Source organism: Rhinopithecus bieti, unplaced genomic scaffold, assembly GCF_001698545.2.
Source record: "Rhinopithecus bieti isolate Rb0 unplaced genomic scaffold, ASM169854v2 scaffold_4553, whole genome shotgun sequence".
Classification (NCBI taxonomy): domain Eukaryota; kingdom Metazoa; phylum Chordata; class Mammalia; order Primates; family Cercopithecidae; genus Rhinopithecus; species Rhinopithecus bieti.
Window position 1 is genome coordinate 5,966,421 of NW_016804694.1, and position 27,493 is coordinate 5,993,913.

A 27,493-nucleotide genomic window follows, 5' to 3' on the forward strand; every position below is an offset into this window, starting at 1 on the left:
GAGCCCAGAACTGGAGTTAGTGGGCGTGGTCTCAGAGGCGCCTGCGCGGAGGCGGTTGGAGGGAGGCCCGATTCCCCTTTGTTCGGGTTCGCCATTTTGCTAGGCAGCGGCAGTGGCGGCGGCGGCGGCGGCTGGAGCCTCTGATTGGGTTTCGGAGTCCGGTACTGGAGCCAATCAGCGCGGGCAGCGAACCGGGGGAGCGAGGCACGGTGAGTGTGAGGAGCCAATATCCAGCGGCCCAGAGCCGGCCCCAGCGCCCCGATTGGCGGGTCTCGCTGACCACTCAGGAGAGGCCCAGGCGCCCGTCGAGCCCGGGGAGTCGAGCTGAGCCTAGCCCAGCAGGGCGGCCAGCGGTCCCGGCCTGGGGCTGGCGAGCGCCTCGGGGCACTCCCGGCCGAGGCCTGCAGGGGCCGCCCCGCGCGGGGATGGCGCCCCGGGGAGCAGGCACCTCGGGGCTCCGACCCTCGCAGGGTGCCAGGATCAGTTGGGAATGCGTCCCCGTTTCCCGATTTTTAGGCCCAGGGTCTCAGGCCCCAGGCCCGGGGCCACGAATGGCCCTACACTAGGGGACACATGCGCGCCCTGGGCCTCAGCGATTTCCTCCTGGTAGTTCTGGCCGCAAACTTAAACCTGCCCTTGCTCTCTCCACTCTCCGGCCCTTGGGGCAGGAAGCCTCCCCCGGGCCCTCTGCTCCCCTCGAGCCGGGTCTATCTGCAGCCCCTCTAGGTCGGGAGGGAGGCCTGGGGAGGGTGCGCGCCCCGGCAGCGGGGTCCCGAGTGCGGCTGGCAACGGGGCTGGCCCTCCCTCGCCTCGGAGCCCTACAGGCCCGCCCCCGCTGTCTCCCTAGTGGGGAGATGGGGCCGTTAGTTCGCCCACTCCTCGTGCTCCCCTGCGCCCCTCCTCCCAGTCCGCTCCGCCCGGGTCTCCGGCCCGGCGCCGTGACCACCCCTTTTGGCTCGTCATTTCCTCTCTTCCCCGCCCCGTTCGCAGTGGCAGGACCGCACACCTCCGTCTTGGAGCCCAACCAAGCGGTCTCCCTTTCTTGTCCGGGCTGTAAGACTAGTCCATTCGGTGCCTGGAACCCCACTCTTAGAAGATTGATACCCTTGCGCATTCTTTTTCCCGGAGTCTGCACAACTTGCTGTTCATATTACTAATCTTACCCACTGCTCATTTTGTGAAATCTCCCTCCCTTGGAAATGTAGTACAGTTTCGTTTTTTCCCCCCCTTTGTTTTTGCTTTCGCCTTTCTGTTACTTTGTGTCAGGCTTGACCCAGTCCACTCATCTCTTGGTTTATGTTTTTCTGACACACTTTCTAATCCTGTGTTAACGTTTTCTCAGCAGATGTTTAGAAGCTTTTAACAGTGTTGTGGGGTTTGCCTTAGGGTGAGAGGTTGCTGTTGGCAACCAATTATCCAGCAGTGTATGCCAGGTATAATCCATGTGTTGGGGAGCGAGTCCGTAGAGGTCAATAAGAACTGTGCCTACCTGATGGAAATTGACAGGTGAACAGGTAGTTAATACCTAACGGTTAGTGCTATAAAGGGGCCAAGTTCAGTGCTGTGACGTATCGATGCGTGAGCTAGCCTCCCTGAAAGGCTTATCTCCGCCGCACTTTTGACTGGCCTTGAAGAATGATGGTAATTCTTCCACAAGAAAGATGGAAGAGCATTGCTTGAAGAGAAGAAAAGCATATGCGGAGGAATCAAATTACACTGTTTGAGGCAGGAAGATGGGATAGGGAAGTGGGCAGTGGTAGTGATAGCTTAGGACGGAAAGGCCCAGTTGGTAAAATACTTGTATATCTTGCTAAGGAATATTTTGGAAACAGTTATTATTTTGTATGGAGGTTCAAGTAGAAGGGATCTAGAGCTACATTTTTTTCATAAGATTGAAAAACAAGTTTCTGACTTGTTTTATGGGTTCTGCCCCGTGATAGTGGCTGAGTTCTTTGGGGAAGAAGAGAAGACTTTTGTCCTAGGACTCGGAAAATTTTTACTCATGTGAATCATCTAGTGCATTCCCTGGCACATAGAGGTCTTCAGTATCTGGTGCCCATTTCTAAATTCACATTTAATGCTATACAACTGGTAGGTTTCAGAAAACTCGTATTCCAGTGCTCTTTCATTACTGAAACTTCGGGGACAGGTTTTATTTTCACTTTTTAGGATGAGTTTTTCATTGTTGCTTAAATCATTTTCTTAATTCATTTGATTGTCACATTATCCGCATTAGCAGAAGAGATGATAGGGCTTAAATAGTCTAAAAAGCATGTATATTTGCCTTTGGAAATTTTGTTTGTTTGCTTTTGGATACAGGGCTTTCCTCTATCGTCCAGGCTGGAATACAGTGGCGCAATCATAGCTCACTGTAACCTGGAACTCCTGGGCTCAAGCCATCCTCCCATCTTGGTCTCCCAAAACTTTGGGATTACAGGCATGAGCTACTGCGTCCTGACCTGAAATAGATGTTTTAACCTTAGTATTTAAACATAGGTATGTTCTGGTTACTTCAAAATCACTAAATACTTTTGCTTGGCATCTTTCTAAAAGGCATTCTAATCTGGTAACTTTCTTGCTAAGTACCTTTCAAGCTTCCACCAGTCTGCAGAAGAATTTCTTTGTCTGACATTTCGAAAGACAGTAGTGTGGCCCCAAGCTTTTCTTCCCGTTTAGTCTGCTACTCACATGCTGAACTGTTTCTGTTCTTGTTTTTATGCTCTGTTGATTTGTAGTACTTCACCTTCCTCCACATCATCACATAGCTAAATCTTTCTCACACTTAAGACCAGTTCATCCTGCAGGCCTCTGATAGCAAAGGAAAAAAAAGTTCAAATAGTACCTTTTCTTTTAAGCCTTGTTGATTTATCCCCAGCTGGAACAAATCTCTGTCCTCCAAATTCCCGCATCACTTTATCTCTTAGGATTCCGGTATAGGTTTTTACTCCATTACTAAACTTAAAGACACTTTGAAGTTAGACTCTTCGTCAGAGATTTCTTTTTATTTTTAAAACCTTCCGAACAGTGTCTGGCACATGGTATATAGTTAGTGGAGAGAAGTGCATTAGAAAGCTCCAATCCAGAAATCTGTAGGATGATGGGGAAGCTGGACAGCCCTTTGTTGTAGTCTAGTCTTTCATCCAACATGTATCAGGACCCACTTGTTGAGTTGTGAAAGAAATTGAGTGAGCCAATGCTGGGAATTTTAAAATAATAGAATAGGAAATATCTGCCAGGCATGATGATGGCTCACGCCTGTAATCCCAGCACTTTGGGAGGCCAAGTGGGGAGAATCCTTTGAGCTGAGGTGTTTGAGACCAGCCTGGGTGACATAGGGAGACCCCCTCTCTTAAAAGAAAAAAAAAAAAAGAATAGAAAATAACAAAGTGCATCTTGTATAAGGGTAAATACTTGAAACTCGTTTCAGTTATGTTTTATGCATTATGTGTGCACTGAGTTGTGATAATGAAATGTGTTTCTTACTAAGGGTTGTGATCAAAAAAGTTAAAAAGCTACTGTTCTAGGCTTTGCCTGGTAGTGATTATCAGCTGTGGTTATTCTAGGGCTTTTCATATGCTTACACTAGTTGAGTTTCTGAAGGTTTTAGCTTTGGAGTGTGTGTAGGTCCACATAGAATGGGTTCCTAGTGAGTGGTTGTTTAAATTTCAGCTTTTGCACCTTGGAATAGTGGGGCAAAGAGAATTACACTGAGAAGAGAATGCACTAGGAAGAGAATTTTCATGCTAGCCAGAATAAACACTCTTATTTCTCTCTCTTTGAGGAAAAACCATTCAAAACTTTGTGTTAAGAGCAAGAGCTAGACAGACTAAATCTGGCTAACTTAAGTTTGTCATAATCTTGGGCAAAGAGGCACTTTGGGAAAGACTATCGAATTGTATTGCAGTCTTGCTAACTGAATCTCGCAGTAGTAGGAACATACAACTTTACTGAAGCCAGTTGCTTATAGCATTAACCATTAATAGTATCAATATCATGATACAGACTAAATCACTGTCATTAATGTGAGAGAGAATTGCTGCCAGATTTGAAGCTGCTCTTCAAATCTTTATACTCTTCGAAGTATAGATTTAAATATTGCTAAATTGGTTCATTTATATTACCAGGATAAACTAGTTAAGAAGAAAATATGTTACATCTATTAGTCATTATCATGTGCTTCAAGTTATATTTTAGTCTTGTAAAGATGTAAACTTCTGGATATTAGTCAAAGAAAAAATCTCATATAAGAAGGAAATTTGGAGTTGGGGAGGCGTTGAAACTTAAAAGACATTCCTTTCATGATCCTTATTTTTAAAATAAATGTATTGAGACATAGTTTAGATACAAAGTATAATAATTTTAAGTGTGCATTTTGATGAGTTTTGACAAATTTGTACACCTGTGCAACCGCTACCACAATGAAGATATAAAACATTTTCATCATCCTACAATACTCCTAAGGCTCCATGCCAGTCAACCTCCCTCTTTCCTGTCTCCCTGTATTCTCCACTCCCAAGGAACCACTGATCTATTTTCTGTCTCTAGATTACTGATGTCTTTTGGAGATTTTATATAAATGGAATTGTGTATATATTCTTTTACATCATAACCTTAATTTCATTAGTTTACAGACATAAATGTATTGTGTATTAGAGACAAGATAGAATTTAGGGAAGGCTGTTAGTGTCCCTAACAGATTCACAGTCTGGCTGAAAACCTGATTTTCTATTCTATACCCAGAATCTCTGAGGGGCAGACTTAGTCAATCAATTCCAAAGAGACTGGTGTAAAAATCAGAAAACCAGTTGTTCATGTTGCTGATTATATTTGCTCCCTGTTGGCCAATCTATATGTAAATCCAAATTATAGCTAGAAATTTACCTAGTGAGCATTCCCTTAGATCAAGGGCAGTGCTTTGGAGAACCATATGGCCGCAAGTCCTCTTGATGTGATAACATAGCCTGTTATTTATGGCTCATAGATTCTTATATTGTATCCATTTTGATTATGAGTAATGGGGTTGATTGATTTTATTTTGATTAAATTTTGTTATATTTTCCCAACATTCCAACATTCATTTGGGAAATAAGAATTTCCCAAAATTCTTATTTTGAAAATAAGAATTTTCAAGTGTGCAGTGAAATCAAAGAAATTTGAAAATAAACACCTGTATACCTGCCAGTTAGGGTCTATTATTAACATCTTACTATAATTGCCTTACCAGATACTTCTCCACCCATTCATCCATTTTTTGATGCATTTCAAAGTAAATTTTAGATATCAGTACACTTCTTTCTAAATAGTTGGACATATACTTGCACATATTTTGATTTCTTCTTTCAGACTGTCTTGAGACACCTTGCAAATGATGAATTCCACCAGCATGTGTGGACTTATGGAGAGTGGTACTCTACTTTGCCACTATAATGAGCAGCTCAGTTAGGCCGCGTCATTTTATTATTCAGATGTTGGAATTTATGAGGGCCTACTGAAAAATAATCAGAAAGACCTATCTACATTTTTGTTTATATATCTGTCCTCCCTCCCATATTTCCAAGATGAATTACCCATTGCTAATTTATATCATTTTAATTGTTTAATGAAGTCTTTAATAAGGTTCGCAGTTATTCAGTTTATCTATTTGTATCCTTATTTTTGAAAGCGGATCTTCAACTCTTTATGAGAAGGGTAAATTTGGCTGCCATATGTAGTGGACCTGAGTAACTTGTTTGGTGGGAAGCAATTATGTGTTACAACTTTAAAGAAGCTTTATTCTCTAAAGTATATGTGCAAACCTGAAAATCAGTGTTACGTAGGCCTTGTATCAAAGTGATGTTGCAGCTTAATGAGTATCTCTAAGGTGCACGTATTGCTCTGACAGTATTGAAAGGTAAGGTTGTCAATAAGAAATGACTGAAAGCATTTTAGAAACGTGAAAATAACATTATGTTATGATTGTGCCATATAATCCTAGTTAAAAATGATACTGAATATAAGCATTTCCTATTCTCTTATCCTGTTTTCTTGCAAATAAAGTACAGTGATAAATTATCCAGGTTAATTGTCTGGTAAGGCCTTTATTGACAGTCTCACTTTAGTTTCTTTCCCCACCTTTCTAATAGGAGCGTACCTCACAGCCTTCTAGGATCTCCAGAGCGGACAGGAATCTCACTTGGAGGGACCATGGAGCAGTATACAGCAAACAGCAATAGTTCAACAGAGCAGATTGTTGTCCAGGCAGGACAGATTCAGCAGCAGGTATGGAAGTAAAACTGCTTTAAACATCACAGCAATGAAACTGATAACAGCACCACTCAATTGGTTGGTCTATTTCCCTGGGGAATTATTTGAAAGGTACCAGATCTTGTGAAATATTGGGTCTGATGGCTTGTGCTGAAATGCCATGTCTAGCCCATGACCACTTAGAATCTACTCTTCATGGGTGCCTGGTTATAGTAAATTGCCTCTTTTATCTCATTATAAGTAAAAACATCTAGTCTGGTTTTCAGATGGAAATTTGGACTTTTAAATTTTTCTGGATTCTATTTGGTCTTTTCTCTTCTTGTTTGAGCTAACTTGTGATTTAGTAAGGCTTTGGCCACAACAGACAAACCAACATAGCTTCCAATAAATCTTCTGTTCTTTGATTTGGTCTGCCACATTTTTTATTCAGAAAAGCTCTGGTTTAACATTAGGATAATACTTAGACAGTCATTCTTATGCATAAGCACATATTAGAAAGGAATTCCCTGCTGCTGGTTTATTCCTAATTAATAGATTGCTTTCTTGAATTTATACACAGGTTAAATTTTTTGATGCTTTATGCTTGGGTTTATTATAGTAAAATTTCACTTTTTTCCCACCCCTAGAAGAAATTTATTATGCTTCTATTTGACCTTAGGCCAAGATTGGTATTTTGGAAATATTTTGTTTTCAAAATGGAATTTAGCTAATATAGAAAGGTAGTAGGGAAAGCAAAGGAAGTATTGATGATGAGTTGTTCCCATCTAATGATCAAAGGAAGGAGCTACTCTTAATTAAAAGACAAACTCCCTTGATAGCTTTCCCTTCCATACAGCTGCTGTGGCTCTGGCAGGTTCCTTTAACTGCCTTTTTAGAGAAAGGGATTCCACAAAGGGCCCTCCATTCAGACCAGTACTCTGGAGGGTAGGTTTTTATTCTTTCAGAATTTGCCATTAGTGGATGTAAAAATAAGGTTGAATCATTGAAATGGCTCTTAAAGCAGTCCAGTTGGGTAGAAATAATCTTAGTTTTGAAGCTGGGCATGGTGCTGCATGCCTGTAATCCCAGCTACTCTGGAGGCTGAGACAGGAAGGTTGGCTTAAGCCGAGGAATTCAAGACCAGCCTGGGCAAAACAGCAAGACCCCATCTCAAAATAAGTAAATAAATAAAGTTTAAAAAAAAAAAAGAATCTTAGTTTTGGGACGTAAGAGCATTGACGTCATGAAGATGATTTCGGTTCATAGTGATTACTTCTCCTTTCTTAGTGATTGCATTTAAGCCCAGAATTTTTTATGGTAGTTTCAGGGCTATTAAAACCTAATCATTTTTTCTTGTGAACTCATTTGAGGAGATAAAAAGAGCATTAAATAATTGTGTAAGTAGAAGTATCAGATTCCTGTTTCTGGAGGGAAATATTGTATTACAAATCTTTGTGTTAATGATGACAACTGTTTTGAGTTTTTGAGTCACATTTTGAGGTCCACTCTGGAGACAAAGGGCTAATATCTTTAATGCTACTACCTTCAACAAAACAGCTTCAGTATAGGGAGTCTGTACATTTTGAAAGTCCTTCAGGCTTCCCTCCCTCTCCTCCAAGAGGTAAGGTGATCTCATGTCTTGAACTACACATTTCCTTCCTGACATATTTCAAGCTCTTCCTGTTCCTGTTCTCAGCAGCAGGGTGGTGTCACTGCTGTGCAGTTGCAGACTGAGGCCCAGGTGGCATCCGCCTCAGGCCAGCAAGTCCAGACCCTCCAGGTAGTGGTACCCTCTCTGATTCTCTGTAAGCACTGCATGAACTTCTCCTCTCCTCATGTCTGGTGCTGTTTGTGTTAGGATCTCCAGTAGGAATGGCAAAGTCAGTTGCATGTCTTTGATGCTGCTAACTTGTCTTTGAGGCTTATAAGATGCCAGTTTCCTAATGTTTTGTGCCAAGTCATATAGAGACCCCGTATCAACTTTCTGAGAATTGGATTTGACTAGCGTGTTTCTTTGAGAATGCCTGGAAAAGAAATGGTGTAAGTGACAGGAAGAAATTCTTGTAAGTGACATTAGAATTTATTCAGGGCTCAAACTCTGATCCAATTAATTGCATGGTAAAAATGTGTATTTGCATTATAATGGAGAAGGAAATATATACATGTATAGACACACATAAGCTAGGCTAGGCTGTGCTTTATTTTTATTCAAGGGGCAACTCAACTGAAAAATAATCATTACACTTGGCAAGGTTTATCTAAGCGCTGTGTCTTGTTAATCTCTTGTTAACTGCTATTGTTTCCACTACCTTTCCTGGGGAAATAGTGACCTGTCTTATTACTAGATCTGCAAAGATTGCCCCAGATACCTCTTGGTTAGGCAGAAGCAGGATATGCTTTCTGTAAGTCTTAGGTATTAAAGCCACTGTGATAATTCTTGGTTAATCAATACAGTTCTTTAGCATTGTATATGGCTAAGTTAAGTATCCTAAATTGGGTTCTAATTTGACCAGTTCCTATAAGAAATAGGAGTAGGAGCACTAGTCTACTCTGTGTCTGTAGGTTACTTTTATTAAAATGACTGTATTTTTGAAAAATTGGCAAGATTTGGGTACCCTACTTTTTCCCTCCATTGAATTGGAAATGATTCAAAGTAGAATCTAGAATGTAGAACTGGCATCTCACTTTATTGCTAGTGCTGCTAAACATCCTGCAGATAACTACCTCTTATTGTTATCACTTCACTTTATCCTTTCAGTCCCACCCCTACCCCTGCCACCAATAGTGTTTGGTAATGATATACAACCAACTTTGAAAATAAATTAAGCTGAAAGAAACTGAGCTTGTAGGCACTCCAAAACTGTGTTCAAATCTCACAGTCCAACAGCTTGTTAGTGTTTTTCATGCTTGCTTCATCTTACTCATATATAAAACAGTATTTTGGATTGTCATTAACCCCTTGTGGAATAGGAATGTAACATGCTCTTAACTGTATGGCTTCTTGTTTGATGCATGTGTCTTTGTAACATTTTTCTGTTGTAAATACAGTGAGCTCTTTGGAGTCTCAAATCATTTATCATGTGCACGAATAGCACAACAGTTGGAGAGGAAATTAAGATGATGAATAGATAGAAAATTATTAATAGTTGTATCTTAAAACTTGTGTTTCCTACTTACATAGATTTTATTTAAAATAAGTGGAAACACTTTATGGAAATAATATAAACCTTTCCTCTAGGGATCTGATTATTTTGGGAGAATTTTAAATAGTTATTTTGGTTATTCATGCTGCATGTATTCTGAGAAATCTCTCTTGATACAGAATATGCAAGCATTTGATGTAGCAAAAGGAATGGGGAAATAAGGGAAGGAGATAGCATGAGAGAGTCAGGCTGTAAAGTCCTTAAAAAAGTAAAGTAAAGGCTCTCAATGGACAGTTTAACAAAACTTAGGATTTCAGCGTTCCTGGTGATTTTAATACATTAGTGGTGGTGGCGGTGGTGGTGGTGGTGGTGGTGATTGTAGGAGAACCTCACTATCTAACCTACTCATCTAGGACAGAATGATCTTTTAACTAATTGCTGTTACTTGCACATACTTTCATTAAGTGTGAATATTTCAGTCATGAATATTCTGTTCTAAGTAATTTCTGTCAAAGATAGAGTCTGAAAATGAAAGTTTTAGACTGTTCCATGGATCATTCCAGTTTACTTGTAAAGCACTTTTAAAGCACTTCCAGAAAGCATTCTATTAGGTATTTTTGTATTGGGACTTAAGATGTGACAGAGCACTTGTAGTGACCTGGCTCCTACAGTAGTCCGTTTACTCATAGGAGGCTGAAATTTGTACACTTGACTGCTCTGTGTAATTTCAATATTTGTTGTTGCTTCTGATAAAGCTAAAATAACCATGTGGATATTATAGAGGCCAATGTGAGGAATTCCACCATGGAGACTGCAAACTGACCAGAAAGTATTTTTAAGAAATCTTTAGTAGTGAGCTCTTTAAACAACGCACATATCTAGAATTCAGAGTAAAATGAGCAGGGTAAAGGTATATATTTGATATTTCATTTTAGCTTGAGAGACTATAGGGAGAAAAGGGTCATCCTCTACATAAGCTTCCAGAGCTGCTTGCTACCCAGCTTCCTGGAGTCATTGCTGGGTACAGTTTGATTTACCTTCTTCACTTTATTTAGGATTTGTACTCAACCACCATCACCACCATCACCTTTCCCTCTCACTGCCTCCTCTCCAGCCTTCACAGAGACCATCCCTGGATTGGTTTAAACAGGCAACTAACCTTGCCATTATGATTAAATGTTTGTCATGGATTTAGCCCGTGTTTGGTGACAAATGCCTTATATCTATTGAGACTTCTCAAAGACTCTGGATATTCTCCATTATGTCTGATCTTAAAGTATTGAGCTTGGCATTTAGTAACAGGTATCATAGATATTTAAAGATAACTTGAGGACTTAAGACATATATTTTCTTAGTCTTTTCTACCTTTTCCTTTTCTAGCAAGACAGCAGAATAGTTCCAGTGATTGTCTTTTGGTAAAAACCATTTTGTGTCTTATGTTATTTCATTGTTTTTATTTTATTTCATTCTAGGTCCAAGGGCAGCCATTAATGGTGCAGGTCAGTGGAGGCCAGCTAATCACATCAACTGGCCAACCCATCATGGTCCAGGCTGTCCCTGGTGGACAAGGTCAAACTATCATGCAAGTACCTGTTTCTGGAACACAGGGTTTGCAGCAGGTGAGCAGTATTTAAAAATGTTGAGCAGTATATCAGAGGAGAGGTTTCAAAGAATAGATTATTACAAACTGTTTGATAATTGATAATGCATTTAACTGCTTCCTAACCCACATTTTGCATTCAGTTGATTTTCTGCCTTTATAGTACCAGTGATATAAACTAGAATTATGCAGAAATTGGACAGCTCCAGTAAAGACCAAGATATTAGACATGATCTTGAATTGCTGTAAAATATATAAAGAGGTTAGAATCTAGTTTATAGTGTATTTTATTTTAAAAGAAACAAAATGAATATTTAGAAAGTTAGAAAAATAACAAAATGAGCAAAAAGTGGGTCCAAATTTATTAAGTAGAAAACTGGCATATAGAAAGGATATATAAAACCTAGATTATTTAAGCAGACCAATAAAACAGGTAAATCCAGTTGAAAGACTGATTGAGAAACAGAAAACAAAAGTAAGCAAAGATGTAGAAGAGATTAAAGGAAGACCAGGCACAGTGGCTCACGCCTGTAATCCCAGCACTTGGGGAGACAGGCTGAGACAGGTGGATCACTTGAGGCCAGGAGTTCAAGACCAGCCTGGCCAACATGACAAAAACCCATCTCTACTAAAAATACAAAAATTACCTGGGCGTGGTGGCAGGTGCCTGTAATCCCAGATACTTGGGGGTTTTGGGCATGAGATCTCTTGAACCCGGGAGGCGGAGGTTGCAGTAAGCCAAGATTGTGCCACTGCACTCCAGGCTGGGCACCACAGCAAGACTCTGTTTCAAAAAAAAAAAAAGAAAAGAAAAGAAAAAAAGAAGAGATTAACAGAAATATGTAGAAATATGTAGAAATGTTACATACAACTCTGGTATCAAATTTTTAAATTAGGTATTTCTCATCAAGATGGCAAAAAAAATCAAAAAATCATTATATCCACTGCTAGGATGGATGTGGAGAAAAAGAATTATCATTATTTTGGTAATTTCAAACTGTGGAATTATTTTGGAAAGGCACCTCACTATCTGTTAAATACAATGAATATTTGAGCTAGCAGTCCCACTTCTGAGAATCTGTCCTATAGGAAGAAAAGCATCAATAGTAGGGAGAAATTACAGAGACACTTTTCATAGCATTGTACTAGCAAAAAATAAAATTGTAATCTGAGTGTCCATTAATAAGAATAAGGAAATGGTTGGAATAAATCATAATATATTCACATGGAATATTACATCATCGTTAAAAGAAATGAACTGTTGACTTGGGGTGGGTTAATACTGACATATTTTTAGTGAAAATAATTTGCAGAGAAATAGTGTGATCTCATCTTTGTAATTCATAACCAACCCCTCATGAGTATATGTTTATAGTCATGTAAAAGGGAGTATGAGAGAACTATTAGTTATTCTATCTAAATCTTTGTATTGTTTCAACAGTTATAACAGTCATAGTAATGTCTTAGTTTTCTGAAGGAATTTTAAGTTGAAAAAAGCAGCCATGATCACACTGCTCATAAATCAAACTTGTACTTTTGTGTATTCTCTTGTGTTTTCATGCATAATTTTGGGCATAACTGTACCATGCATATGGGGTTGTGTTTTCATTGTTTTTTTTTTTTTTTTTTTTTTTTTTTTAATCCTTTCATAATGTTCAGTCACCTTGATGAATCAGAATTTCTAATTTATAAAATATAGTTAAGGATTTTGGTTTTCATTTGCTTTTGTAGGTAAACATATTTGGGCACAATAGTTTTATTTTTCAACTGAATTCTCAGGATAATTTCTTTGGATTGGGGATTGCTTGGGTAAAGGGTAAGGGCATATTTGAGCCCATTGGCATATTTTTGCCAAGACAGAATTGTACTTGGGATTAAAAATAGTTTTCACATTTCTCCTTGCATAAATATATGAGGCTTTAAATATCTTTTCAACATGTGCTTTCCTCAATTCCCTATTGCTATATCCTTTCTGTTCTCTCTTTGCTTCCTCTCCAGCCCTGCTTGTTGTGCCTTCTCCACTGTTGAGTAGAGACAGTGTGGTATTGTTAGGATCAGTATACTGTGAGTGTAGTGATCCAGCTTTCATTACCAGGCCTGCCATTAAATAAGCTTTCTGATCTTGGCCAAGTTATTTAATTGTTGGTTTGCTCATCTAAAAATAAACTTTATATGAGATGATATCTAAGGTTCATTCTAGCTCTAAATTCTGTGATTTTTATGGGATTTTATTTTGCTATAAGGAACCTTCAAAGAGTTATTTCCCTGCTTCCAATAGAGCTATAACTAACCAAGCTGAAAAAAATATATTCTGTTACATAAGTAAAGCTCTCTAGGTGAGATTCCATAGCCTCCCTTATAATGCTTAAGGCTTTACTCCCCTTTGTATAGGAGTTTTTTTTTTTTTCCCTCATTAGTGTTCTTTGAGTAGCCACTTTTTAAAGAAGAGTACTTCTTAACCTTTTTTGATTTGTATTCTCTATTTTAGAATCCTAGTAAAGCTTGCACCCTCTAAGAAAAAGTACAGATGTCCAGTCTCATGAAAAATTCTGCATATAATTTTAGATTAAAATCCTTGGCCTGAGAAAGACACTAGAGCCAGAGAGAGAGCCAAGAAATAGAAGAATATTGGAAGTTGGCATATAATAAAAGTGGTATAAACATATCAGTGAAGAAATGGCTGAAGAATGATACAGAAAAGAAATTGATTTCTACTTCACACTGTATTTTAAAAAATATTTGCTAGGTGGATTAAAGATCTAATTTTAGGAAAGTAAACTTGGAAAATTCAAAAGAAAATTATAAGAGAATTTTATGCTACAGAGAAGGATTTTTTAAAACAAATTGACTATTTTAAAACATAATATGCATTGAAATACATCAAATAAAAGTAAACAAGGTGAAAACTTGGAAAAGATATTTTTAATACATATAACTGAGTTTGTATTCAGAATATGTATAAATAACTTTTATGTATTTATACAAAAGTAGAAAAATGGACAAAGAATATGAATAGATAGAGGAAATCCTAATAGCCAATATAAACTTAGAAATGAAGTTGGTTCACATAACCAGATAAACTTGTTTAGTTATTTGCCAATACTTTTTAAATGCCGATTAGCTAAGTATTTGGAAAAAATAATTAAGAAAACCTAGGCAATCTATCCCCTAACAAAATAGGATCCATGAATGTCTCTAAGACATGGAACCCATTGACCTGTTTTTTTCACCTTCCTTCCATCAGTAGTCCTTTTTCCTATCAGCTGGTAGACTTTGTGATAACTTAAGATTCTAGGCATGTGCTTCTTTCCAGACCAAGGTGGTCCCAAGTTGAAATTATGGATGGAAAGTGACCTGGCTATAAAAATCTAGCTTTCTGAAAGTATCCTCCTTCCAAACTGCCATCTCTGTTGAAGCAATGCTCAAAAAAAGTTTGTTGATGGAATTAATGGTCAAAGAGGTAAAGAGAAGGTTACTTAGTAGTAGCCATGCATTCTGGCTTTTAAGTTGAGGAGGTATTCTTGAATATAAAATACTAGAAATGTTGAACTCTGGGGCTCTCCTCACTGCTTTCTCTTTTGTGCTTAAAAAAAAAAATGTATCCACTAGTTATATGAAAATAGGCTTTTGTACACCCAACATTTAAAGGGTTGTATTGCAGTTTTTTAGTTCCAAATTTTAGAGAAATATTTTCGAGATTCTTGTCAGGTTTTGATAATACTCCTAATAAAGTGGCTATAGCCATTAAAAAAAGAAAGAAGATAGATTTGGATAGCACATGATCCCTTGCTTTCCATAATTGCTTTCTAAGGTTTAGCTATCCAATCCTAGGACCAAATAGGAGATACAAATTAAATCAACAAAAATTTGATAAACATTAATGACAGTAGTAAGTATTGGTGAGGTTATTGGAAACTAATAGGAGGAATATAATGTGTCACACTGCCTTAATTATCTATTACTGTATAACAAATTATCCTAGAAGTTAGCAGCTTAAAACAACATTTGGTGAGGCAGGTGGATCACGAGGTCAGGAGATCGAGACCATCCTGGCTAACACGGTGAAACCCCGTCTCTACTAAAAATACAAAAAAAAAAAAATTAGCCAGCCATGGTGGCAGGCGCCTGTAGTCCCAGCTACTTGGGAGGCTGAGGCAGGAGAATGGCGTGAACCCGGGAGGCGGAGCTTGCAGTGAGCCGAGATCACACCACTGCACTCCAGCCTGGGCGACAGAGCGATACCCCGTCTCAAAAAAAAAAAAAAAAAAAAAAAAAGTTTATTTGATAGTTTCTGTGAGTTAGGAATCCTGACATAGCTTTGTTGGATTCTTTCAAGGTCCTCTCAAGCCCCTTGTCAAGGTGGTGTCCTGGGCTGCAGTCGTCACATTTGACTAGGGTAGAATACATTTTGGGTTTTTTCTTTGTTTGTTTTTTTTGAGACAGGTACTCGCTCTGTTGCCCAGGCTGGAGTACAGTGGTGCAGATCTTGACTCACTGCAACCTCTGCCTCCCAGGCTCAAATGATCCTCCCACCTCAGTTCCCCAAGTAGCTGGGACTGCGGGCATGTCCTACCATGCCTGGATAATTTTTGTATTTTTCAGTAGATACAGGGTTTTGCCATATTGCCCAGGCTGGTCTTGAACTCCTGACTTAATCTGCTCACTTCAGCCTCCTAAAGTGCTGGGATTACGGGCATGAGCCATTGTGCCTGGCTGTCAACATTTTTAATATATATATTATTTCCTCTGTAAAAAAGTACTTCATTATTCACCAAAATGGCAATGTTAAAAAAATAATAATAAAGCACTTTAGAGTATATTTTATTTTTTTATTTTTTTTTTTGAGACGGAATCTCACTCTGTCGTCCAGGCTATAGTGCAGTGGTATGATCTCGGCTCACTGCAACCTCCGCCTCCAGTTCAAGTGATTCTCCTGCCTCAGTCTCCCAAGTAGCTGGGATTACAGGCATGCACCACCGTGCCCAGCTAATTTTTGTATTTTTAGTAGAGACAGGGTTTCACCGTGTTGGCCAGGCTGGTCTCAAACTCCTGACCTCAAGTGATCCATCCACCTCGGCCTCCCAAAGTGCAGGGATTACAGGCGTGAGCCACACCACGCCCGGCCCAGAGTGTATTTTAAATATACATGCTTTTCAATATATATGATTATACCACTGCTATCTTTTATAAAAACTGAGATTGATTTCTTAATATCAGGTATCCAGACAGTGTTCAAAATTCCTTGATTGTTTCATAAATGGAAAATAAGTTGTCTCTACTTCATAATGGAGGGCAGAGCAGGACTTCTTTTTTCCTCTTCAGAACATTTTCTGCTTTCTAGAGAAATGTGGATAACTCTCAGGACCAAAGGAGACCAGTGTCAGTAGAGTACAATCCTTTTTTATGTTCTTTTCTGCAGATACAGTTGGTCCCACCTGGACAGATCCAGATCCAGGGTGGACAGGCTGTGCAGGTGCAGGGCCAGCAGGGCCAGACACAGCAGATCATCATCCAGCAGCCCCAGACGGCCGTCACTGCTGGCCAGACTCAGGTAATTCCACTAGCTCTGTCACACAGGAGCACAACTGATTTGGAAGAGTCAGATAACTGAGTCAGATATTCCATGTATAGCATGTATAGTAGAAAAGGGGATGAAAACCATAAAAAAATATATTTTTGGCCAGGCATGGTGGCTCACACCCGTAATGCCAACACTTTGAGAGGCCAAGGCAGGCTAATCACAAGGTCAAGAGATCGAGGACATCCTGGCCAACATGGTGAAACCCCGTAAAAATACAAAAATTAGCTGGGCATGGTGGCACATGCTATGTAATCCTAACTACTCAGGAGGCTGAGGCAGGAGAATCACTTGAACCCAGGAGGCGGAGGTTGCAGTGAGCCGAGATTGTGCCACTGCACTCCAGCCTGGCGACAGAGTGAGACTCCATCTCAAAAAAATAATTTTTTTTTTTTTTAAGGACTACATGGTTCTTCGTTAGTATCTTTGGGATCTATTGAATTGTGTCGTTATTTATTTCCTCCAGACACAGCAGCAGATTGCTGTCCAGGGACAGCAAGTGGCACAGACTGCTGAAGGGCAGACCATTGTCTATCAGCCAGTTAATGCAGATGGCACCATTCTCCAGCAAGGTAAGTGTACCCATAAGTTTCCCTAGGACTTCTTGGGGCAACTTTTTTGTCCCTTAGGCAACTGATACCTTTAGAATTTGAGTGGTGAACTTGACACCACATATTTTTTGGACAAAAAAAAAAAAAGATTTCCTCTAGCTCTCCATTGATTGTTGGTTTCTTGTCACCATCCATGACCAACAGTGATTCCATGTGTAGCAGTTTCTACAGTGGTTGCTAATCTAGGGATTGTGTAAGCTTTTAGGGAAGAAGTGTTTCTAAACAGAAGATTAGAAATAGGGAGTTTATTGGGAAAGAGAGAAATAGATCAAAAATCAAGTTGACTTTAGAGTGCTGTTGCTGCTTATGTTTTTTTCTGGGTCACTCCATTACTTTAAATGACTATTACGTATACGGCACTTTTACTTAGAAGAGTTCTCAAAGAGCCTCTAGTCTAGTAGGAGAGACATGTGAACAAATAAATACAATGCAGGGCCCTCATGGAAGTATGTTTTAGGAATAGATAACATAAATAATAGAGAGATCTGTTTGGTCTGGGAGGAGGAGTGCACAAACTGAACTTGAAGGCTTTTGGAAGCACTTGTTAGTCAAATAGTGAAATCAAAAAAGGACATCCTTGTTAGATTCCATGACTTTGTGATTGAAAATTTACAATATACAAGATCCAGAGAGTGCACTGTGTGCTCTCGTATTACTCGAGGGAGGCCCTGAACTGGATTGAGCCCAGGCAAGAGCTCAAACAGAATGGTGAACAAATCCTGAAGTGCTGCTGTTGATAGTCTGGGGACTTGGAATGTTTGGTTTAATTTTAAGTTTTAATACTACAACTGACTCATTGTCAGTTTGAGATAAACAAAGTATAAGTTTTAAAATCTCTATTCTGAAGCAGATTGCTCATATGTACAAGAGCAGTAGGTACAGCTATAGTCAGACTGACCTGTAGAAGAAGAGACTGCCAAACCTTTTCACCTTTTGAAAACTGCTAAGGATAGAGTTACTCAAAACTGGGACCTAGAGAGTTAATAGAATTACTCTCTAGAATTGTGATTATATTTGTGTAATAGAATTGTGATTACTTGGATTATATATAGCACGCCAGAGTGGGAGAGTACTTTTTCTCCCCTTGTGTTTTTCAGTGTGTTTTGCCAGGATCAGTGAGTGTGTACCAGATAGAAGAGGGACTAACTATGTTCCCTTCTTTCTGTTCTGTGTGCCTGTTTTTTGTTTGTTTTATGTTTTGTTTTCTTAAAGTTACAGTCCCTGTTTCAGGCATGATCACTATCCCAGCAGCCAGTTTGGCAGGAGCACAGATTGTTCAGACAGGAGCCAATACCAACACAACCAGCAGTGGGCAAGGGACTGTCACTGTGACACTACCAGTGGCAGGCAATGTGGTCAATTCAGGAGGGATGGTCATGGTAAGAAAATGTATTTTTCAGCTTTGTCTTCGAAATTTTCTTGAACATGCAACTTGATGCCTCCTAAAATTTATTATGTTGACCTCTTGGGATTGAGATCGATCTTTAAGGCAGTCAGTAATCTACTTTTACAATAACATTATGACAAACCATAATTCATTCTGAGCACCTACTGTGTGCCAGGGACTATTCACCAGGGACTATTCTAGATGCTGGCGATAAAGCAATGGATAAATAGTGATTTTATGCAATTCTTTTCAGAATTCAAATAATGAAGGGAATAATATATTAATCTTTGAGAAGTAGAAAGTAGTATTGCCCATGATGGATGAAATAAGAAATAAGCTAAAAATTAGAAAGATTGTAATTGATAGAGAAACCAAAAAAAAAAAAAAGTGTGATATAAATGTATTGGGAAGATAGGAAGACTTGGGTGGTGTGAGTGAAAGCTAAATCCTCATATGTCAAAATAGGATGTTAAAATGCATAGATTAAGAATGAGTAACAGAAGTCTGCACAGAGGTGGAGGAAGCTATGAAAAGAAACAGAAGCAAGCCTGGCTCAGTGGCATGCACGTGTAGTCCTAGCTACTCGGGAGGCTAATCCAGGAGGATGGCTTAAGTCCAGGAGTTTGAGCTCAGCCTCAGCAACAAACAGAGACCTTGTTTCTACGAACTAAATGATAAATAAATAATTTTTATAAAAGATTCAATATAGTTATTCAAAGCAGTTGTATCTGGGAAAGAGCTGTGGGGTACAGGACTCTTGTTACTTGTTTTCACGTACATTTAGTACAGTGTTTTGATGTTTTTTAAGAAAAATTAGGATTGAATTATAAGTTAACCATTAAATTATTTTTATAAATATAGGCATTTAGTAGCACTTAGTCTCATCTATTTTTGTGCTGTTTTTTTGTCTTACGACTACTGTTCCTGACCATTAGATGGCAGCGGAAATATCTACAGCCATGGGTAGACGTGAATTAGGGCATGCTTATATAGTTTCTCAGAGTGGCACCTGAACCTCCTATGACACAGTCATCTGGGTGGGGTGTTTGTTTAAAGTGCAGATCTTTAGCATAAATTTCTCCAGGGATCTGCATTTACCCAAGTACCCTATACAAATTACTTTTTGTGGCATTTAGAAAAAAATGGATGAAGAGAAACCAAGAAACTCTATGTCCATACTTCATGCCACCAATAAGCTCTGGTTTCCTGTTCACACAGATGGTTCCTGGGGCTGGCTCTGTGCCTGCTATCCAAAGAATCCCTCTACCTGGAGCAGAGATGCTTGAAGAAGAGCCTCTCTACGTGAATGCCAAACAATACCACCGTATTCTTAAGAGGAGGCAAGCCCGGGCTAAACTAGAGGCAGAAGGGAAAATTCCAAAGGAGAGAAGGGTGTGTATAACATTGGGAAGGATATAGGAGAGCAGAATAGCAGGGTTCTGCTTTTGAAATTATCTTTTATATGGCTTGTTTTCTCATGTACCTTCCAAAAAATTGATGTTAGATACTTGTTATCTCTTTCCTAAGAGTTAGCATTTGTTATTACTGTATGCAGCTGCAGTTATAATAACGAAAACAAACAGTGACTTAAATAAGATGTTATTCCTTTTCATACATAAAAGTAGTCCAGAGATAAATTATCCTGGACTGGTAGCACATTTTCACAGTTCTCAAGACCTGTTTCACTGCTTTAATATTGCTAGTGTGCTGTTCATAGTCCAAGATTCCTGCTTAGACTCCAGCCTAGGAAGAAAGGGAACAAGAAAGGTACCCTTTCTTTCTTTTTTTTTTTCTCCTGAGACTGAGGCTTGCTCTGTCACCCAGGCCGAAGTGCGGTGGCACAATCTCAGCTGACTGCAACCTTCCTTCCAGGTTCAAGTGATTATCCTGCCTCGGCCTCCCGAGTAGCTGGGATTACAGGTGTGTGCCACCACGCCTAGCTTATTTTTGTATTTTTAGTAGAGGTGGGGTTTCACCACGTTGGCCAGACTGGTCTCGAACTCCTGACCTCCAGTGATCCACCTGCCTCGGCCTCCCAAAGTGCGGGATTATGGGTGTAAGCCACCATACCCGGCCAGGTACCCTTTCTTTCAAGGAAACTTTCAAGAAGTTGTGTACCTTTCACTAGCCAGAATTTAGTTACCTGATCACACTTAACATGCAGATAAGGCTAGGAAAGTCCATCCAGGTGTGGTGGCAAATGCCTGTAGTCCTACTTGGGAGGATGAGGCAGGAGGATCATATGAGCCCAGGAATTCAAAGCTGCAGTGATTCATGATCATGCCACTGCAGTCCAGCAGCAAGGGTGTCAGAGTGAGACCCTGTTTCTAGAAAATAATAATAATAATAAACTTTAATGCTAGGAAAGTCTTTTTACTGAACACTCATTTGCTCAAATGAAATTTGGCCTGTTATTAAAGCAGAGGGAAGGGTATATTGGGAAGTATAGGTGGTAATCTGTTATTTTTTTAAAAAAATTCATACTGTAAGCATTCACATTCTTACATTCTTACTAGTTATATATGGTTAGCTATCTTACTTACTAGGTGTTTTCTCCAAAGCTTTCATCATCATTCTAAGTCATAATTGTCCCTTGTGGCTTTGATCCCAGCTGTCTTAAACTTTAGAGAATGGAATTTGTGCACTAGATAACTGTGCTGGTTCTGGATAGTATTAATAGTTAAATGGTTTTATTTCTCATTTTAGAAATACCTGCATGAGTCTCGGCACCGTCATGCCATGGCACGGAAGCGTGGTGAAGGTGGACGATTTTTCTCTCCAAAGGAAAAGGATAGTCCCCATATGCAGGTAGGAATACATATACCTTTTATTCTTCTCTTTATTACCTTGTATTGACTTGAGTTGAAGACTTCAGCAGTGTCCTCTTGCTATTTTCATACTCTGGGACTACTCACATTCTCTAAACTAGATGCAATCTTATGTCACTTTAATCTTAAAATCACTAGGCCAGGCTTGGTGGCTCATGCCTATAATCCCAACACTTTGGGAGGCTGAAGTGGGAAGCCCAGGATTTCAAGACCAGCCTGGGCAACATGGCAAAACTCCATCTCTACAAAAAAAATACAAAAACTAGCCAGGCCTGGTGATGCATGCCTGTCATCCCAGCTACTTGGAAGGTTGAGATGGAAGGATAACTTGAGCCCAGGAGGTTGAGGCTACAGTGAACCAAGATGGCACCACTGCACTCCAGCCTGAGTGACAGAGTGAGACCCTGTCTCAAATAGAAAGAGAACTAAAGGTTTTTCATCCAGTGGTCTTTCTTTGCTCTTCATCTTTGTCAGTTATTACTATCCATTCTTTCTTGAAAGTCACACTTTTCTTAATTTTCAAGAAACAAGTTTTATTTTTATTAAGCAAGTTTTATTACCCTATCACAAATATAATTTGAATGTTTACTTTTTTCCCTTCTAACTGATGTGAGCCTGGTCTAATCCTCTCTTCTTTGGCTTAGGTTTATAAAATAACTGCCTAATTTCGTTTCCCTTCTTCCACTCTTGTCCCCCTCTAGCCTACTCTCCACATCCTAGTGTCATCTTTTTAAAATGTTTATCCTATCAAGTCACTGTTCTGCTCAAGCTCCTTCAATGCTTATCTTTTCCCATTTGCACTTGGACTGACATCCAAAGTGATTACTACTATGCCCAGCAAAGCCTTGCATGCTCCAGCTCCTGTCTAACTTCATTTCTACTTCTTGGTCTCTATGCTGCTGCTTACTGTTCATTGGTCTATTTCCTGCCATGGGCCTTTGTCCTTAGAATTTTCAGTCTGTGTGCCCTTTGCTCTATCTTTTTCATGGCTATCTCCCCATCTGTTAGGTCCGGGTTTAATTAAATACCCTATCTAGAGTAGGTCTCTTCTCTCTCAGTATTTTCTTACAACAGCTTTTCTTTTCTTTTTTTGGAGGCAATGGTGTGATTATGGCTCACTTTAGCCTTGACCTCCCAGCTCAAGTGATCCTCCCACTTTAGCCTCCCGAGTAGCTGGGACTATAGCCACGCACCACATGCCCAGCTAAGTTTTAAAATTTTTGTGGAGATGGAGTCTCACTTTGTTGCCCAGGCTGGTCTCAAACTCCTAGGCTCAAGCAATCCTCTTGCCTTGGCCTCCCAAAGTGCTAGGATTATAAGTGCACACCATTGCACTTGGCCCTTTTCTTTACAGTGTAATAATAATTAAGTTGTTGAATTTTTCGAGATTGTTTCCTTCACTAGACTACAAGTTGTATAGAGGATACAGGATTGTTTTGTTCTCTGTTATATTTATTGGACTTAGTTCTATTTAAGTAAGTTGTATTTAAGTACTGACTTAGATGTATTTGTTGGGTTTAGTATCCAGTTCTGAACCAAGCAATCAGTGTTTCTTGAATTAATAGATTCCTCCCATTTGCTGATACTCCATTCTATATTAACATCACATTCCACTTGCACTATTGCAATATCCATCAAATTAATCTCCGGTCTCCTCTAATTGACCTTATATAGTACTGCCAGATGGTTAAAGTGTTTTTTTTTAACCTGCCAGTCCCCAGGTCAAGGATGCATGCTATTAATAGTTCCTCATTTCTTAACTGCATCAAATCTCAAACTATTTCTGTATAACGCTGAGCAACTTTGCCTTATCACCCCTCTCAACAGTCAAACTAGGTTTCCTCGGTGTCCCCACAGATGAACACTAACAACTCTTCAGTGCTATTAGTCCTCACCTGTAGTGTGAGAGCCCCTCCTTTCTCATTGCTGTTCATTCATACAGTGTGTGAATGTGGGCCTGACAGCTATAGGAGGGCATTGTGCCAGGAACTCTCCTCATTCTTTGTGCTAACAATATGATCTTGGTCAATTCAGCCTCTTTATTTTTATCTGTAAAGTGGAATACTGTTGATACTTTACAGCAATGTTGTAGAGATTTCATTCAGTAATCCACATTAGGCATCTATGTAGCACTATACCTAGTGCATGGTGAGTTCAGTAAATGCTAGTTGTTTTTGCCCATTGTTCAAGACCCAGTTCCAGTCTTCTGTCTCCAGAAGTCTTTCAGCTTTTTCTCAGATCCTGCCTACCAAGGCTTCAGAGCCTTGGTATGGGGGAACTAAAGGTGGTTCTTGCGGAGTGTTGCAAAAAGCTTCCAAGGATTTATCCTTGTGTTAACACTGTAGGTCTTAAGTGAGAAACAGCATATAGAGTTTAGTGGAAAAAAGATTAAATGGGAGTCAGGAGATTTGGGAGTTAGCCCTTGCTGGGCTCCTAACTTTCTGACCCTGACCCTAGTCCAGGCAAATCACTTTACCTATCTGGCCTTCAGATTTATCTGTAAAATGAGTACATTAAAGTGTATAGATTCTAATGATTCTTTCCAGCCCTGCTAAGTACTTAGTATTTAAATGATGATCAAAAAACAGTGACAAAAATAGAGCATGACATGGTTTCTCTGGGTCTTTTCCTTAGCCACCTGAATACTCTTAACCCTTAAGTATAGAGAACAACACAAGGTTCTTAGGAAAGAGATACACTAACAGTTCTGGAGTGTTTCACCATGGAGCGCAGGCCAGACTTCAAATTCTTTTAAGAATAAGGTTTATTATCTCTTCTTTCCTAATGGGGCTGCACTTAAGCCATGTATGCAGACTTAAGATGTATTACAAGCCTTTGATTTACTTGGTAAAGTTATGTGTATTCTCTTGAGGATAAGTAGTGAGCCATCAGTCCTGTTGCTTTTGCAAAGGACTTTAATTATCGTGTCATCTTTGTCTCTAGGATCCAAACCAAGCCGATGAAGAAGCAATGACACAGATCATCCGAGTGTCCTAACCCCAGGCCTTATGATGGAGCTGATCAATGTCATGTTTCTCACCAGTTTCTCACTGTTCCAGGAAATTGATCAACTCTTCCAATGGGACATTGACGATCACATTCTGCCCTTTTCTACAGGACGGAAACCACTTAGTTTTTCCTAAGTGGCTCAGTATTACAATTGCAGCAATGCCTGGCAAATTGAAGTTGCAAGCCTTTGTCTACTCTTTCAGTCAGGACCTATTTCAGACTGTTGATGACACTGACATTTCATGGATTCGGATGATGCAAGGAGACACATGCCACCCCAGCAGTACACAAAGCACTTATGTTGACTGGTGAAGTGAGCCAGCCATCTCAGCAGGGAAAAACAACCTTCTCAACCAAAACTGCAATCAGGAAAGCAGCAGCCCACTCCTTCCCATGGAATCTAGACAGTATTTATCCCTCTGGTGGGGGAATCTCACACTGACTAACTGAATGGACGCTTTGTATTCAGAGATGGCTTCCAAGCAAGGAAGTTCTATCTTGTGATATGGAAACAATAAATTTCTGAGATACATTCTTCTAATCTGTGGTAATAATAAGAATTCCTGTCTGCCCAGATGGTAGATTGGTATTTCTGGACTCTAGCCAAGAAAAAGCTAACTCTGGGGATAGAATGATAAAAGACTCAAGCACTAAAAATATACATTGCTGAATCTCTTTTTCTAGCTTTGAAAAGTTGTGGCCTGCTTGTCCCTCTGTTGACTGGTCATCTGGACCATCGTACTTGCTGTGGCTACTTCTAAGACAATGTAGAGGATATTGAACCTTGAAACTGCCTTTCCTAAGTAGAGAACAAGACTATTCAACAATTTCTTTGCCGAAGCACTGAGGACATTTGTAGTACTCCTAAAGGGAGAGCCAAACTAGAGATTTTCAGTCATAGACTTTGTGACAGCATTTGGGGAACTGAAAGGTTCATGTGTTTCATCCTAGGAGGAGAGAGTGGGGCGGGGGGGAGAGAGGGAGAGAGAGCATGTACACCCATACGTTATCATAGAGCACGATTCTCCAGTGGATGGATACCTGGAGTGGATCATTAAGATGAAGAGAGTAATTCACACTCTAGAACCTTTAACAAGCACTGAAAGGAAGAAGCCTGAGATTTGGTCCTTGGCAATTTCTGGAAAGCACTGATCAGTCACGCTGTCCTGAACAGAGTCTAAGTTACCCACTAAAGCTTGAGGTGGATGTTGGCTTCACTCCCGCAGCACAATGCTGGCCCTAGAAAACGAGCATTTTCATTCTTCCCATGGCAGCTGATTCTTTGGTGCCAGTTTTCATGTTTTCTCCATAGGCCTTGTGCAGAAAGATTTTCTCATTGCATCCGTACTGTGAGAATAAACTGCAGACTAGAAAGAAACATGCCTGCAGGATCAGGAACTGGGCCACTGTTCCCAGAATGGGTTGTGCCTCAGAATTCTATTTCTCTTTTAGATGTTGAACCCTGAGAGAACTAAGATGATATTTCAGAAGAGTTGGCTGCCTTCTCTGGAAACAAGGAAAACCCAATAATTCTGAGGAACATTGGTGGTCAAATACCAAGAATAAAAATTGGTTCTTTGACTTCAGCTTAACTGTATTAAGATAGAAATTAAGCCCTCTAAAAACACCACAGAGAGATCACTGTAATGATAGAAATGGAGGTACAGAGCTATGCAAAGGAAACAGGAAGTGAAATCTTCCTAGTCCCAGGAATCTGGTAATCTGTCCTGGCTTCCAGATGTCAAGGGCTGATCCTTTGGTAAGCTCACTAGAAACTTCTGGCTCTCTACAAGAGTTTGGGATATTAATGTTATTCAGTAAGTCCCAAGTTTTTCAGAGGATAGATTACTAACAATGAGGAATTTATATTCCTTGGTTAATTTAGGAGACTAAGATGCAGAGTTCAGAAAGAAATTATTGAGATCTAACTCTGAGTGCTTAAGCCGCCAACAGTTAGAAGATGCTATTTATTTGTGTCTGTAAGTTTGTACATAGTAATGCCAACCTTGTTGCTGAATTTTTTATTTGTGGGGGATGAGTTTGAATTTTGTTTGAAATGCTTCAGTTGTCATTCTGTCATTGCATTTCAAATAGCTCATGACCCTTTTCTTGTGGTCACTTTAGCACACCATAGTAGCCCACAAAGTTGGGGCAGGGTATTGACATTTGGATTTTTTCTTTGATTCTAGTTCTTTTATTCATTTTTATTTGTGACTGTAGTGATGACTTCACAGATGGAGAAAGAGTGAATGGATGAATGGATAATTGGTTTAATGCCTAGTTATGCAACTTGAGTGCTTTTTTTTTTTGCAGGATAATTTAAAGTGTATATATTTTAACTGCACTGGTACATTGAACATGTCAGTGTCGATGCCACTGGACCAACAGAGCATTTTGTGGCTATAGGGTGCCTGGTAATAATGTCTTGATTTTTCTTTGGGACTCAACTATATCGAAGGTTTTTCCCCTAGCAGTATGGGGTGTACAGGTGATCGATCATTAATGTCATTGCAATTGTTATTTTTTAAAATAAATTTATAAAAATAACCGAAAAGTAATGTGACTTTTGGGGAATCTACAACTCCTGGGTTCTAGGTTGTGTTTCCAATGTTGAAATTGTGACCTCTGCCGACAAGACATGTCTGCATGGATGGTGTCTCTGTAAACAGTATCAAACTTGTAATGTCTGGGCCCCTTAGCTTTATCTCCCCTTAATTTCTTCCCTTTTGGCCCTTCCACCCTGTTGAAGAGATACTTTCTGTCACCCCTGCAGGCTGATCATACATTTGATGCTACTACTGAAAGTGTTTATCAAAATGTGATGAAAATTAGCCCTTATCACAAAAACAGCCTTGATTAAGTATTGTAGAATTACAGGTAGTGAAGATGTACTTTTTACATTTTGTTAGATTTTGTTTTGGCAGAAGACCAAAACAAAAGTACTTTTCTGATGGTTAAAAATCCACAGCATGCTCACCTTGTTACTATTTTACCTTACGGTCGCTGGGAATCTAAACAATAAAGACTAGAAGCCTCCGATATGCCATTGTCACAAACGAGAGACAAACAGCCCCAGGTAGCATTCATGATGAGAGCAGGAGACCTGCCCTGGCAG

At 39.7% G+C, this 27,493-nt stretch overlaps 1 protein-coding gene across 6 annotated transcripts; it reads left to right on the forward strand.

Annotated features, from left to right (window-relative positions):
• The first annotated feature begins 85 nt into the window (after positions 1-85).
• NFYA (nuclear transcription factor Y subunit alpha) lies at positions 86-27,058 on the forward strand. Of its 6 annotated transcripts, none has more exons than XM_017870179.1 (10): positions 86-209; positions 6,123-6,258; positions 7,919-8,005; positions 10,838-10,984; positions 16,385-16,516; positions 17,010-17,115; positions 18,385-18,533; positions 19,760-19,933; positions 21,248-21,349; positions 24,313-27,058. In XM_017870179.1, the coding sequence occupies exons 2-10, from the start codon at positions 6,184-6,186 to the stop codon at positions 24,364-24,366; spliced, it is 1,026 nt and encodes a 341-aa protein (XP_017725668.1). In that variant the 5' UTR covers positions 86-209; positions 6,123-6,183; the 3' UTR covers positions 24,367-27,058. The 6 variants fall into 6 exon arrangements, with proteins under 6 accessions (XP_017725668.1, XP_017725665.1, XP_017725667.1 ...); XM_017870176.1 differs by having other exon boundaries at positions 88-209; positions 18,367-18,533; XM_017870178.1 differs by having other exon boundaries at positions 88-209; positions 7,922-8,005; positions 18,367-18,533.
• Positions 27,059-27,493: the final 435 nt, after the last annotated feature.